Below are 15815 nucleotides of genomic sequence, written 5' to 3' on the forward strand. Positions count from 1 at the left end.
GGATCCAAAGAACATTAAGGTAGTTTAGAGCTGGCCCCGACCTTTTACAGCCACGGAGATCAGAAATTTTCTGGGATTGGCAGATTACTATCGTTGCTTCATGGAGGGTTTCTCATCTATTGCAGCTCCATTGAATAAGTTCACTCAGAAAGGTGCTCCATTCATGTGATCTGACAAATGTGAGAAGAGCTTTCAAAAGCTCAAGACTGCTTTGACTACAACTCCAGTTTTAGTTTTCCTTTCAGGATCGGGGTCATATATAGTTTATTGTGATTTTTTGCGTATTGGTCTCGAATGTGTGTTGATGTAGGACTGTAGGGTGATTTACTATGCTTCTCATCAGTTGAAGCTCCACGAGAATAACTATTTGGTGCATGATTTGAGCTAGCAGCACGCGCTCAAGATTTGGAGGCATTACTTATATGGCATGTTTTTTAGGTGTATACGATCATCAGAGTATTCAACCTATATTTAAATAGAAAGATTTGAATTTGAGGTAGCAGAGGGGGCTGGAGATGTTGAAGGATTATGATATCACTATTCTCTATCATCTAGGAAGGCCAATGTGGTTGCAGACGCCTTGAGTAGGAAGGCGTAGAGCATGGGGAGTTTAGCATGCATTCCAGCTATGGAGAGACCTTTAGCTATGGATGTTTAGGAATTGACCAACAGATTGGTGAGATTGGATATTTCAGATCCGAGTAGATTCCTTGCTTGTGTTGTATCTAGGTCGTCCTTCTTTAAGCACATCAAGGCTTGCTAGTATGACTATAACGACCCAACTGGTTGTTTTGAGTTCTAGCACTACAGCTTGTGAAGGTTTTGTGTTCTAGCATTACATTTTGTGAAGCGGCTTTAAATGACATATTTTAACTTGTGTACAAGGTTGGTTTTTATTTTTCGAGTGGTTGGGGATTGAATAGGAATAGTAATTCTCAATTTGGAAGCTTTAAGTTATAGTAGTTGACCAAGGTTTGAATTTTGAGTAATGACCTCAGATTTATGTTTTGATGGTTTTTAATAGGTTCGTATGGTTATTTTGGACTTGGGTTTGAACCGAGGGTCTATCGGAGATAGCCTCTCTACCCTTTGAGATAGGGGTAACGTATGCGTACACTCTATCCTCCCAAGATACCACTTATGGGATTTTACTGGGTTGTTGTTGTTTGAGTTCTGATTTGAATTTGGACGTTACTAGAAGGATTCGACTCTATTTGTGGAAGGTTGTCAATTTGAAAGTTTGGAAGATTCATAAGTTTGAGCGGGAGTTGACTTTGAGGCTATTAGGTTCAGATTGCTATTCCAGGAGTTGGAATAGCTTGTTATGTCATTTGAGACTTGTGTGCAAAATTTGGGTTATTTCGAGTTGGTTATACGTAGTTCGGAATGAGTTTTAAAAAGTTAGAAGTTTGATTAGTTCATAAAGCATGAATTGAGGCATGATTTGTGGTTTTGATATCATTTTGTGTGATTTAAAGCCTCAAGTAGGTCAATGTAATGTTGTGAGACTAGTTGGTATGTTTGGACGGGGTCCTAATGGGCTTGGGTGTATTTTGGATGAGTTTCAAATTATTTGATCTTGTTTGACAGTTCTGTTACTGGTGTTTCGGACCTACATAGGATTTATTGCAGGTGCGATGTTGCTTCTACGGGTTTTTGTTCACTTATGCAAAGAGGAGGTGATCCAATAGATTGTTGATTCTATGCATGAGGGGCGCATGTGCGAGGTTGCACCTACGGTATTTTATTCGCAGATGTGTGTTGGGACCTGAGATGAGAGTTCGCTTTCACAGAGCTTGTGGCACAAATGTGTAGGTGCTTCTGCGGGAGTATACGCGCACCTTTGGAGCCAAAGATATGATGCTTGGTCTATAGATGCGTGACCGATTCAAATGGGTTTACAGATACAAGCAGGGACTCGTAGATGTGAGATCGCAGGTACGACATTTTTGTCCGGAGATGCGGAATCACTACCAGCTTATTATATTTTGATGGTTGTCTCATATTTCCTTATTTTGAGTGTTGGAGCTCGGTAGGAGGTGATTTTGGAGAATATTTTTACTACTATTTTGTGTGTAAGTAAATTCTACTTGGATCTGATTATATACAGTGATTTCCCGTGAATTTACACACTTTAATCACGGAATTTCGAAGGAAAAATTAGGATTTTGCCTACACTTTAAGAGAGGGTATTTGGGGATTTGAGTACCAATTTGGACATGGTTTTAAAATCTAATCATATATTTAGACTCGTCAGGTTATGGGTCATTGAATTTCAGTATTGGTTATGGGTCTCAAGAAAGCGAGCTCGGACTTTACTTTTGGGAGATTCTTCAAAGATCGAGGCTTTATTGATTGGGCTACTTCCTTTGGCATTTGTTGGCTTTGTTGATTGATGTTTGGCTAGATTTGAGCCGGTTGGAGTTGATTTCTCAAGGAAATGCTATTTTGGAGCTTTGGACTAGCCCAGATGAGATAAGTGTCTTCTCTAGCTTTGGTTGAGGAAAATTTTCCTAATGTTGATATTATTTGCTACATGTAGAGGTGATTTAAATATGAAGCAACGAGCGCATATACATGTGCCATGTGTATTCATTTTCGGGTGGATTTTAGATTACTCTGTGCCTTATTTAGTTGTGTGTTCTACGTGATTCTATGAGTTATTCAATTAATTGACTACGTGGTTCAATAAATCATAATAGAACTAATGTAAAGGCTATTGGTGCTTTATTTTGTACATGATGAACTAGTATTAAGAATGATGTTATACTTGTCTCATACATAGTTACATGTATGTTATGAACACACACTAGTACTCATTGTTCTTGTGTTGTGCCTTGATCTGAACGTGTGCTCTCTATGATACACGTGCCATTCTTTATGTGATTATGTTGGTTATCCTTTCATGCTAGAGATCACGCTTTACGATCATTACTTCCTATTTGGCCAAGATGGGCACTTTTGGAATCATTGCTAAATTGACTTAGCCGCATTCATGTTTTATATGTTGAACCCCATCCGTATTTTATTGTTATCATGTCCTTGTGCACTCTATTGTTGAGTTATGAGGATATGCCTCTTGATGATAATTTGTTATCTTGCATTTTAGTGATTATGGCACATGTGGACATGTTGGGCGGATTGATTGGAGTGATGGCACAAGGTTTTAGTCGTAAAATTGTAATTGATATTGTTATATTGTCGGGTGTGGAGCAATAAAGGTGGATATTGCTATTGTGTTAGCGAGGAGCAATAGATGGACATTGTTATTGTGTCAGAGCAAAGCTATAAGGGTAGATGTTGCTATTATGTCAGAGCAGATCGATAAGGGTGAATTTTGTTATTATGTAAGGTGCGTAGTGATAATGGTGGATATTGTTATTGTGGCAAATATATGGGCACGATGTGTCATATGTTTGTGTTTCTATTATGCAGGTGAATTCTTTATGCTTTGTCATGTATTTTACATGTTTATACGTTGCATCAAACATGCTAATCTACGCCTCTATTGTTATTTGACGATTTGGTTGTCAAGATGGAGTTACCTATAGTGAGTTGATATCTCAAGTATTGATGAGTTGTTGGTAGCGTAACAAGTTGATGTAAAAAGGACGTGTCATCATGCATTGATGTATTAGATTCTTGTAAGGTTATCCTGAACATGTTATTTGGAAATTATTATGGAATTGGATCATGTTGCGCACATACTTACAACCATGTATGAGTATTTGAGCACACATAGTATTTGGTGCATGTCTCTTTTTGAGCGGGGCTGATGCAAGTTGTATTTTCTTGATCTGTTCAATTGAACAAGTTTATTTATTTTTCCCCACCTAGTTGACCATATTTACTATTTATATCTGTGATTTTGTAACTCTCTTTTTCTAGATTATTTCTCTATATTGTACATGTTATTGAGCTACACAAGTTATGCAAAGTGAGTATCTTTTGACCTTAAAACATCGTCACTGCTTCTTTGAGGTTAATTGAGGTACTTACTGAGTATATAAGATCGATTGTACTATACTACACTTCTGCACCTTGCGTGCAGATTCTGGAGCTTAGTAGTTGTGGAAGTCGAGGCCTTGCATTAAAGATGTACCAGCGTTCCCTAGTCGATTACCTCTTGTTCATGGTAGTTTAGAACTTCATTTTTGTTTGTGTAATGGAAGTCGATGCCTTGCATTAAAAATGTACCAGCGTTCCGTAGTCGATTACCTCTTGTTCATGGTAGTTTAGAACTTTATTTTTGTTTATGTAAACTTTTAGTAGATATTGTATTTATTCTTTTATCAGCCTTGTAATCTAAATTATAGCGGCTCATAATACTACCAGTCCTTGAGATAGTTGTATTGAATTCTTTTACAGTCTTTAATATTAATATTAATGATTTCTCATTATAGTTGTAATTTATATCGTTTGGCTTACCTAATGGGTTGGGTTAGGTTCTATCACGACTTGGTTGGATTTTGGGTTGTGACAATAATGATCCTCACTTGCTTTTCCTTAAGGACACAATGCAACAAAGTGATGCTAAGGAGATGACTATTGGTGATGACGGTGTGTTATGACTTCAGAATGGAGTTTGTATGCCTAATGCCGATGGCTTGAGAGAGATAATTCTTAAGGAGGCTCATAGTTTGCGGTATTCCATTCATCCATGTGCTACGAAGATGTATCGTGACTTGAAGCAACATTACTAGTGGAGGAGGATGGTGAAGGATGTTGTTGGTCATGTTTCTAGGTGTTTGAATTGCCAACAGGTCAAGTATAAGCATCAGAAACTAGGTAATTTGCTTTAGAAGATTGATATATCGGAGTGGAAATAAGAGCACATTACTATGGATTTTGAGGTAGGATTGCCATAGGCCTTGAGAAATTTGATGCCATTTAGCTCATCAGATAGATAAGCAATCTGAGTGGACCATTCAGAACTTGGAGGATATGTTTAGGGCATGCACTATTGATTTTGGAGGTTAGTGGGACCGATTTCCACTATTGGCAGAGTTTGCCTATAATAAAACTACCAGTTGAGTATTCAGATGGCTCCATATGAGGCCTTATATGGGAGGCAATGTCGTTTTTTGATTGGTTGGTTTGAGCCTGGAGAGGCTTTGTTACCAAGCACAAACTTAGTTCTTGATGTTTGGAGAAGGTGAAGTTGATTTAGGAGAGTCTTCGCACCATGCAGTCCAGGCAAAAGAGTTACACATATCAAAAGGTCATGACATAGCTTACATGGATTGTGAGAAGGTCCTTCTTATAATTTTGCCCATGATGGATGTGATGAGGTATGGGAAGAAGGGTAAGTTGAGCCTAGGGTTTAATGGTTCTTTTGAGGTATTAGAGAGAGTTGGCAAGGTTGCTGATAGACTTGCTTTACCTCTTATTCTTTCGCGAGTTCATCCGGTGTTCCATGTTTCTATACTTTGAAAGTATCATGAAGATAAGTCCCATGTTTAGGACTTCAACACAGTACTGTTGGATGGGAATCTGGCTTATGAGGAAGAGCCGATGGCCATTTTGGATCGGCAGGTCCGAAAGCTCAGGTCTAATGATTCTGCATCAGTAAAGGTTCAGTAGAGAGGTCATCTAGCCGAGGAGATGACTTGGGAGACCAAGCATGATATGTAGAGCAGGTATCCCCACCTTTTTGGCACTTCAAATATGAATCTAAACTTGTTCGATTACAAACATTTGTTTAATAGGGGAGAATGTAACCATTGGGCCGACCGTTTTGTGTATTTGAGCCCCGTCTTCCCATTTGATGACTCTTGTATGCTTAGTTGTTGTTTTATGACTTTCGAGCACGAGAAGTTTGGTTTCGAGAAGGTTTTGGAGTGAATTGGAACAATTAGTTCCCTTGTTGGAAGCTTAAGTTATAAAGGTTGATCAAGGTTTGACTTTTGTGTAACCGGTCTAGAATTCGTATTTTGATGGTTCCAATAGGTTCTTATGGTGATTTTGGATTATGCGTATGCCCGAATTCTATAATGACCCGGCTGGTCGTTTCATGAGTTACAACCCTTTTTTCCCCCATTTCTGCTTCTTTATGTGTTGTTCACCGGTATTTCATCATATCATGTTGGTTGGTTCAGGTTCGGAATGGTCTAGGAGTAGAATGAGACACTTAGTCTCTTATTTAGAAGATTAAGTTGGAAAAGTCAATTGGATGTTGACTTATGTGTAGAAGATCTCAGATGTGAATTCTGATGGTTCGAGTAGCTCCGTTAGGTGATTTTGGACTTAGGAGTGTGTTCGAAATGTAATTTGGAGGTCCGTGGTAGAACTAGGCTTGAATTGGCGAAATTGGAAATTTGGCATTTTTCAGTAGACAGTGAAAATCTTGATATCGAGGTCGGAATGGAATTTCAAAGGAGTAGGTCCGTTGTGTCATTTGTGACATGTGTGAAAAATTTCAGGTCATTCAGATGAGGTTTGGTAGGTTTTGGCATCGTTTGCAGAATTCGGAAGTATGGAAATCCTTAGGCTTGAATCCGAGGGTGATTTGGTATTTTGATGTTGTTTTGAGTGTTCCGAAGGTTGGAATAAGTTTGAATGGTAATATGTGACTTGTTTGTATGTTTGGATGAGGTCCCGAGGGCCTCAGGTTGATTTCGGGAGGTTGACGGATCAAGGATGGGATTTGAGGAAGTGCTGAAGATTTCCTTCAGCTGTCATAACCGCATCTGCAGAGTGGGGACCACAGGTGCGAGGTCCGCAAAAGCGAGGGAGCAGCTGCAGAAGCGGCCAAGGCCAAGGAAGCAAGAACCGCATATTCCCACATGGGACAGCACCTGCGAGATCGCAGATGCGGGATATTGACCGCAGAAGCAGTTTTCGAGGGTTAAGTGAAAACCGCACCTGCGATGGATTTTCCGCAAGTGCAGCATCGCAGAAATGACTTATGGACCACATATGCGAAAGTTCTGGGCAGAAGGTATATAAGGTGGACTTCAAAAAATTTCAGTTCATTTTCCACCATTTTTAGTCGGCATTGGAGCTTTTGAGAGCGATTTTGAGGAGGAATTCAGGGGTTTATCAGCAAGGTGAGTGGCTTGAGCCCTATTACTTGTTTATGTGATGATTTACCGTTGATTAATCATGAAATATGTAGGAATTAGGGATGAAATTAAGGGGGATTACGGCTTGAAATTGGAGAGTTTAATTTGAAGATTTGAGGGACCATTTGAGGTTGGATTTTGATGGTTATGGTATGTATAGACTTGTGAGTGAAAGAAGTTTCTAGTTTTGTGATTTTTGTCGGATTCCGAGACATGAGCCCGGAGGGGGGAGGGAGGGTTGGGTGAATTTCGAGATTTTGGTATAAATTGATAGTTTTTCGTTTGGAATTGATCCCTTGGCCTATATTGATCACGTTGTATTGCTTTTGGTTAGTCGAGACGTTTGGAAGCCGATTCCAAAGGCAAGGGCATCGCAGAGTAGGGATTTGACCAGTTCGAGGTAAGTAATGATTGTAAATCTTGTCCTGAGGGTATGAAACCTCGGATTTCACATCGTTTCACTATTTTGAGGTGACGCACATGCTAGATGACGATTGTGTGGCATGCACCGTTGGGGATTGTGACTTGGTCCACCCCGTAGCAACTATTAAGTTGCGTATTTGACTGGAAACTATATGATACTTTTGTGTTTTAGAAAGAATTTCTATAATTTGGGTTGAATGCCATATTGGGCCTTGTGCCAAGCTGTTTGGACCCTTAGTGGCCTTTTCTTATTATTTCCTCATTGTTTTGACTTAAGATCTGTACTCAATCATGCTATGTTTTACTGATTCCATAACTTAGTCTTACTTACTCCATTTGATGCATAAAATGATATTTTGGGCTGAGCACCCTGTTTTACTGATAGCCCTAGTGGTTTGAGAGGTTTCTGATTGAGTGAGGCCGATGGCCTATGTTGTGAGGATATTATGGGATCGGGCTGCGTGCCACAACATGTTGTTACTGATTTATAATATATGAGAGGCCGAGGGCCTGATTGATTATGCCACGAGATGGCTTGTTATAGCGCTTGGGCTGTAGGAGCCCCTCCGAAGTCTGTATACCCCCAGTGAGCGCGGGTACCCTGAGTGAGTGATATGATGTTGCCCGAGGGGCTGTTCTTGATTCATGTTGTGCCCGAGAGGCTGATAACAAATATTGTGAGGTTGCCTGAGGGGTTGATTCTACGTGATGTTATGCCCTAGCGGCTGTTTATGATACATGTTTTGCCCGTTGGGCTAATTGTGATTTTTGTCACTTTTACTCTAAATTTTATTGAACTTCTGTTGTTGAAAAATATCTTCAAGTGATTTTTTATCAAAATTGGATTTCTAAACGAGATGAGTTGACTTATACACCAATTTGAAAGCATGCTGAACTTACTGAGATTTCATGACGTGGATTTATGTGTTTCTTACTGCTTAGTTTTTATTTACATTTATTACTTACTGAGTTGGCGTACTCACATTACTCCCTGCACCTTGTGTGCAAATCCAGGGGTTGCTGGACGTGATAGCGAGAGCTGATTCTTTCATCCGTCGCAGATATTCAGAGTCAGCAAGGTAGCTGCATGGCGATCAGAGCCTTTCTCTTCTCCCTCTTATCTTCCTTAGACTATATTAGTGTTTTTCGGACTGTAATAGTCTTAGTTATTATCGGATAGTCCTTAGCAGATGCTCGTGACTTGTGACACCCCGATGTCGGGCTTTTGTTTTCTTTCCGTACTTTGTTATTCAGACTTATGCTATGAAGTTTTGTTATTTAATACCTTAAAACATCTTTATTATGAAATGTTGAATTGTTGGGATTGCATCGGCTAGCCTAGTTCCATGATAGGCGCCATCACGACCGGGTTAGTTTTGGGGTCGTGCCAGATTCGTATTTGGAGGTTCCTAAAGTAATTTGGCCCTATTTGTGTAGAACTTACAATTTGAAGGTTTAGAAATTTCATGCATTTGACCATGAGTTGACTTTAAGGCTATCAGGTTTGGATTGTTTTTCTGAGATTTTGAATAGGTCCATTATGTCATTTGGAACTTGTGTGCAATGTTTTGTCTCATTCCGAGTTTGTTTGGTATGAAGCAGATGTTTGGTTGTTAATATTTGAAGTTTTTGAACTTGGAGGCTTGCATGATGTGTTTGATTCTTGGTGATGGATGTTATTTTGAAATTTTGAGCTTCTGAGCAAGTTTGTATAAGGTTTATATACTAGTATGGATATTTTATGTGGCACCCAAGGGGCTCGGGTGAGTTTTGAAATGGTTTTGCAAAGGTTCACATTTTGCTGGTACTGCAGACCTCACAATTGCGAAGGCTGCAATTGTCATGCCTTGATAGCATTTGCGATGGGTGCCTGAGAAGGCAAACTTCGCATTTGCAAAGCTGGTATCGCAATTTCAATGTTTGCAATTGTGAAGGGCAGTTTGTATTTGCAACACTTGGCCACATTTGCGATCTTCCTGGATGTAGTTGCATTGACTGAAGCTTTGGGAGACCGTTCTCTTTTGCGAGCCAGTACTCGCATTTGCGAGGCCCGTAATTGCGAATCCCTGATCGCATTTGTTACTTCTGCAACTAATTATATTTTGGGGAACTTCAGAATTTAGACCCATTAATGTCATGCCCCAAACCTGGGGAAGCGAGACTGGCATCCGGTGCTTCATTGGACCGAGCATACCAACTTGAGACTGAGGGACTCTGAATATACAATGTGATACTTTGGCCGGCAAGGCCACAAGGCAAGAAATTTGTGAAGCAGAATCGAAAGCTGAGCAGAGATTAACTCCAACTGAATATTTGTATAAAGCTGGGCCAACAATGTCACAATTTAAACTGATGGGCCATGACGAGTGACTGAGTCCTACCCGTTGAACTCCCCTAAGCATGCGCCTAAGATAAAAACATGAATTAAGTGTAGGTCATGGATAACATCAGTTAATAAACTGCTGAATCATGTGAATAGCATACATGCGGAAAACATGTCCAAAAGACATATATACATATACATGAGAAATACGGTAGGGCAAGCCGAAGAGGCTGCTATAGACAACTATAAATCAAATTAAAAGCCGACAAGCTCACATACTATCCAACTATACATGACTGTCTATAGACCTCTAATAGAGTATACAACTGTATAAAGGATGGGGCTGGGCCTCGTTGTACCCATATCTACATGCAAAAATAGCGTACCAAAACTAATAACAGCTCCAAATCAAGTGGAGCACACGAAGTCTTGCTGAGCAAGGATCCTAAGATGGGGGACAATCAGCCTGTCTACCTACACCTGTTGGCATGAAATGCATGCCCGGGAAATAAGGGCATCAGTACGAATAATGTACTGAATATATAAGGCATGAAAATCAGTACATAAAAGACATAAAGGGAACGTGGAGTAAAGACTTCCACATGTAAATCCAAATAACTTTGTGAATCCTGAAACATTTATAATGTCATGCATATACGTATAAATATCGTATCATTCATAGGTATAGGTGTACATAACATCATCAAGCCTCTGAAGGCATCCCATCACATAATCTCGGCCTCTTTAGGTGAAACCATCAACGTATACCGGCTGATCAGGTGGTGGTGCGTATATAATGCCATAACCTTTTCCCATATCCCATAACACCATCTGGTCATGGGTCAATGTACATGTATAAATGAATGAAATGTATAAGAAGTACGTTAATAATATTTCTTAGAATGTCATAAGATCAATATGCCTTCAGATAAACTTTATCAACTACGTATTTTTCTGAGACCCATGAATAGAAGATATAATAAGACAAATGGGAAATCAAGAACATAGGCACCCCTAGTGCTTCTATGAATAGAGTTATTTATGAAAATTGCGCATTTGCTCATTTCGTTTGTATCATATGGATCATGACAAAAGAAAAGAGGGGATAGCCTTAACATCTCGTGCCGATTCTCTTGACAATCCCTCTAACACACGTCAATTGTGACAAAACACGTAATAGTGGATCGATGTAGGGAAAAATCCGTATGATATTCTTGAGAAAGATTGTACTGTGCTCTTTTAGAATTGCATCTCACGCTGCTATTACATGAAATAATCTTGTATGAATTTGTTGAAGCTCCCCTTCATTCCATTGTAGAGATGCAATCATCTCTCTTAAGTGATTTAGAGAGGTTTTTAATCTTAGTTGGTGTAGACCCCACTTATATGATGACTTGGCCACAAATTTCTTTAAATGTGCCCTTGCTACATGGATTAAGAGTCATTTATTTATGCTATGATCCATATTTAACTTGCTGCCACTTTGGAGGGGGGGGGGAGGGCTTATCAAGCTTATCCAAATATCTTAATTACTTAGTTAATCTCCCACTAAAAATTCATAACTATCCAATTATCCACATAATTAAGAATTATCTCAAATTACTTAAAATACTTCTCACTTTTAACATACCTTATATACCTTACTATCATGGTCATGTGGTACCTTGTATGACACTAGTCCATAAACACAAGGTATTATAGTTTGGACCATATTTTATCCCAAATTGACAACCTTAAACGAAATTCATTTTCTTTGATTCGTTTTCCCTCTAACCTTCATGGCACTTACTTATCGCCTGTTATATATGGCATTAATGCTTATAAACTCAAAAATAATCTCATTCCCGAGTCTACGTCGATTAACTTACGGCAAAACTTTAACATACAAAAACGCAAAATGTAACATCCTTCCCCCCCTAAAGAAACATTCGTCCTCGAATGTTTAACTTCCCAAGATCTATATAAATTTTGGCAGAATCGTCTTTGCAAAAGTACTAATGCCAACTCTTCCTGTAGAAAACTCAATAACTCATTGCCACATAGGACCACAATCATCAAAAAATTATAATAGCCTCACATAACCAATGACAATAACTAATACAAGAATCCATACACGCACCTTAAGGCTGTGATATCTCAGTCTAATCCTCCTCTTGGAGATGGAACAAGTGCGGATACCTAGACTTTATGTCTTCTTCGGCTTCCTAAGCCATTTCTTCCATATTATTATTTCTCCAAAGTACTTTCACTGAAGCTACATCTTTAGTCCTTAATCTACGAACCTGTCTATCTAGTATACAAATGGGAGTTTCCTCATATGATAGCTTCTCTATGACCTGAACATCATCAACTGACATGACTCTGGAAAGATCTCCGACACATTTACAGAGCATAGATACATGAAAAACTGGATGTACAAACTCCAAGTCAGAAGGCAAGTCTAACTCATATGCTATATGGCCTACCTTGAGTAGACCTTATATGGTCCAATAAACCAAGGGTTAAGTTTTCCTTTCTTATCGAACCTTATAACGCCTTTCATCAGTGATACCTTTAGGAATACCCAATCATTAACCTGAAACTCCAAGTCTCGTTGTATATTATCCGCATAAGACTTTCGACGGCTTTGTGCTGCTAATAGACCTTTCATGTATAAGCTTAATCTTCTCGATTGGCTATTGTACCAACTCTAGTCCTATTAACTTAGTTTCCCTATCGTCGAACCATCATATACTGGAATGATAGCTAATATTATATGCGAACTCAATAAGCAGCAGATGATCATTCCAGCTACCCTAGAAGTCTATCACACAAGCCCGTAACATATCCTCCAGTGTCTGAATAGTACACTCAGCCTGTCCATCTGTCTGGGGATGAAATGCCGTACTAAGACTTACCTGAGTCCCCAATCCTTGTTGGAAGGACCACTAGAAATTTGTTGTAAACTAAGCACCTCTATCCGAGATAATAGATATAGGGACACCATGAAGTCGTACTATCTCCTTAATATAAAGCCTTGCATAATCCTCTATAGATTATGTAGTCCTAACGGGCAAAAAATGGGCTAATTTTGTAAGTCTGTCCACAATCACCCATATAGAATTGAACTTACGCTGGATACGAGGTAAGCCTACGATGAAATCCATATTGATTACTTCCCACTTCCAAGTCAGAATCTCTATAGCCTGCAATAATCCACCAGGTTTTTGACGCTCAATCTTAACCTGCTGACAGTTAGGGCACTGAGCAACAAACTCCGCTATATCCTTTTTCATTCCATCCCACCAATATATTTCCCTGATATCATCTTTGTTGCTCCTGGATGGATAGAATAACGAGAATAGTGAGTTTCTCCCATAACCTGCCGACGCAACCCCGCAACATTAGGGACTTATAGTCCTCGATATCTGAGTACCTCATCTTCTGTAATCTCAAATGGTGTCCTCTCCTTTTGAGGGGTTGTATCCCTATAATGGGCTAACACAGGATCCTCGTACTAGCGTTCCTTCACTTTAGTTACTAAAGAGGATGTTGTCGTGTCTTGAATAGTAATTCCAGTATCACCTAAGTCCAGTAATCGAACTCCAAAACTAGCTAGCTGATGAATGTCATGGGCTATACCACTCTTCTCTGATGTAAATACGACATGCTATCCATAGATTTACGGCTGAGATCGACTACTACATTCGCCTTTCATTGATGGTATAAAATATCAATGTCACAGTCTTTCAGTAGCTCCAACCATCTCTTTTGTCATAAATTCAATTCCTTTTTCTTGAAGATATACTGAAGGCTCTTATGATCCGTGTGAATATCAACATGAATGCCATACAAATAGTGCATCCATATATTTAGTGCATGAATCGCCGCGGCTAACTCTAAATCGTGGGTCGGGTAATTTTTCTCATGATTCTTAGTTGTCTAGAAGCATAAGATACAATCTTACCATGCTACATCAGTACATAACCTAATCCAACGCCTAAAGCATCACAATATATAGCATAACCATCGGTCCTCTCTAGGAGCATTAGAACCGGTGCTGAAGTTAATTTGTCTTTCAATGCCTGGAAACTCCATTCGCAAGCATCGATCCATTTAAACTTAGCTCCCTTATGAGTCAACTTTGTCAATGGTACTGAAAGGGAAGAAAATCCCTCTACGGATCTCCTATAATAACCTGCCAAGCCGAGGAAGCTACGAACCTCCGTCGGTGTCGTAGGTCTAGGCCAAGTCTTTACTGCCTCAATCTTTTGTGTATCAACCCGGATACCTTCACTTGAAATAGTATGCCCAAGGAAAGCTATAGAATTCAACCAGAATTCACATTTAGAGAAATTTACATATAACTTCCCTTTCTGTAGAACTCTAAGCACCGTACGTAAATGATATGCATGCTCGGCCTCTGAACGGGAATAAACCAATATATCATCGATAAATATAATCACGAACAAATCTAGAAAGGGTTTGAACACACAGTTCATCAAGTCTATGAATACTGCTGGGGCATTGGTCAAACCGAACGACATAACACGAAACTCAAAATGCCCATATCTGGTCTTGAATGCTGTCTTCGGAATATATTTCTCTTTAACCCTTACCTGATGGTACCCAGACCTCAAGTCTTCCTTCAAAAAACACTTGGAACCTTGCAACTGATCAAATAAATCATCAATCCTCGAGAGTGGATATTCTTGATCGTCACCTTATTCAACTATTTATAATCAACACACATCCGCAAGAAACAATCTTTCTTCCTTACAAATAACATAGGTGCTCCCCACGGTGAAGTACTAGGTCTGAAAAAGCCTTTTTCAAGCAAGTCCCTTTGTTGTTCCTTCAACTTTCTCAGCTCTGCAGTTGCCATTCTATAGGGAGGAATAGATATTGACTAAGTGTCTAGTAATAATTCAATAGCAAACTCGATTTCTTGCTCTGACGGAAGACCCGAAAGCTCATCGGGGAAGCATCATGAAACTCATTAACCATAGGGATATATTGAACGGTTGGTGACTCTACTTTCACATCCTTTACCCGAACTAAGTGATAAATATAGCCCTTTCTGATCATCTTCCTTACCTTGAGATAGGAGATAAATCTACCTCTCGGCGATGCCGTATTACCTTTCCACTTCAACATAGGCTCTCCTGAGAATTGGAATTAAACCATCTTTGATCTACAATCAACGTTAGCATAACAAGAAGCCAACCAATCCATACCCATTATAACATCAAATTCTACCCACCCGAGCGCTACGTACCTTATCCTTGTTTATTATCAAACTTATCACGGGCCATTACGGGCCACATATATATATATATAAGTAACAATATTAGGACTTAACTTGCATAACTAATTCAAAAAAGGTTTATATAGATACATAGGGGCCGACAAGGCCATAGACATGTCATACCCAAAACTATACACATGATACTGTCTGCAAAACCTCTAAAAAAACATGACCATAATATATATAAGTTGGAACAAGGCTCCCTACATCCTCATAAAACAACATATCATATACAGAACCCTGACTTGGTAATACTCTAAGAAGAAGTGGAGCTCACCAACCAAAAGCTGATATCTGGAGGAAGCCTACAGTAGAGGGTCCTCGCCTCATCCTATATGAGAGCCTCGTTCAAACACACTTCGAAGCGGAATCTTCATATCCTTATCAGCTACCTTCCTCTTCTTGGCCCGACTATTATCCTCTTCCTATGCATATCCCATAACATACATAGACGAACCTTGATTAACGGACTCCCAAGACTGTGGACTATCTGGAACCTCAGAATAGCTGGTGTCTATAAATATCCTAACATAGTTTTGAGCTTTAGGGGAACCCGGTTGTGCCAATTCGTGCACCACTCCCCTTATACCTTGATCAACGGGCCCTGATAATAAAACTAAGGGCATCGGTGAGGTCGGAACTCCTCTCACCCCATATGCTGCCGGTGAAATCAAAATTACTCGAACGGATGACTCATATGGATCCTCGGAAGCATCCT

The 15815-nt window shown here is 39.5% G+C and overlaps 1 protein-coding gene across 1 annotated transcript; it reads right to left on the minus strand.

The window, feature by feature from the left end:
* Positions 1–12014: 12014 nt before the first annotated feature.
* Positions 12015–12460, minus strand: LOC138886008 (uncharacterized). Its single transcript, XM_070167029.1, has 2 exons — positions 12276–12460; positions 12015–12171 (listed from the first exon to the last, which is right to left on the minus strand). Exons 1-2 carry the CDS (start codon positions 12458–12460, stop codon positions 12015–12017), a joined length of 342 nt encoding a protein of 113 aa, XP_070023130.1.
* Positions 12461–15815: the final 3355 nt, after the last annotated feature.

This window comes from Nicotiana sylvestris, chromosome 2 (genome assembly GCF_000393655.2).
Source record: "Nicotiana sylvestris chromosome 2, ASM39365v2, whole genome shotgun sequence".
Taxonomy (NCBI): domain Eukaryota; kingdom Viridiplantae; phylum Streptophyta; class Magnoliopsida; order Solanales; family Solanaceae; genus Nicotiana; species Nicotiana sylvestris.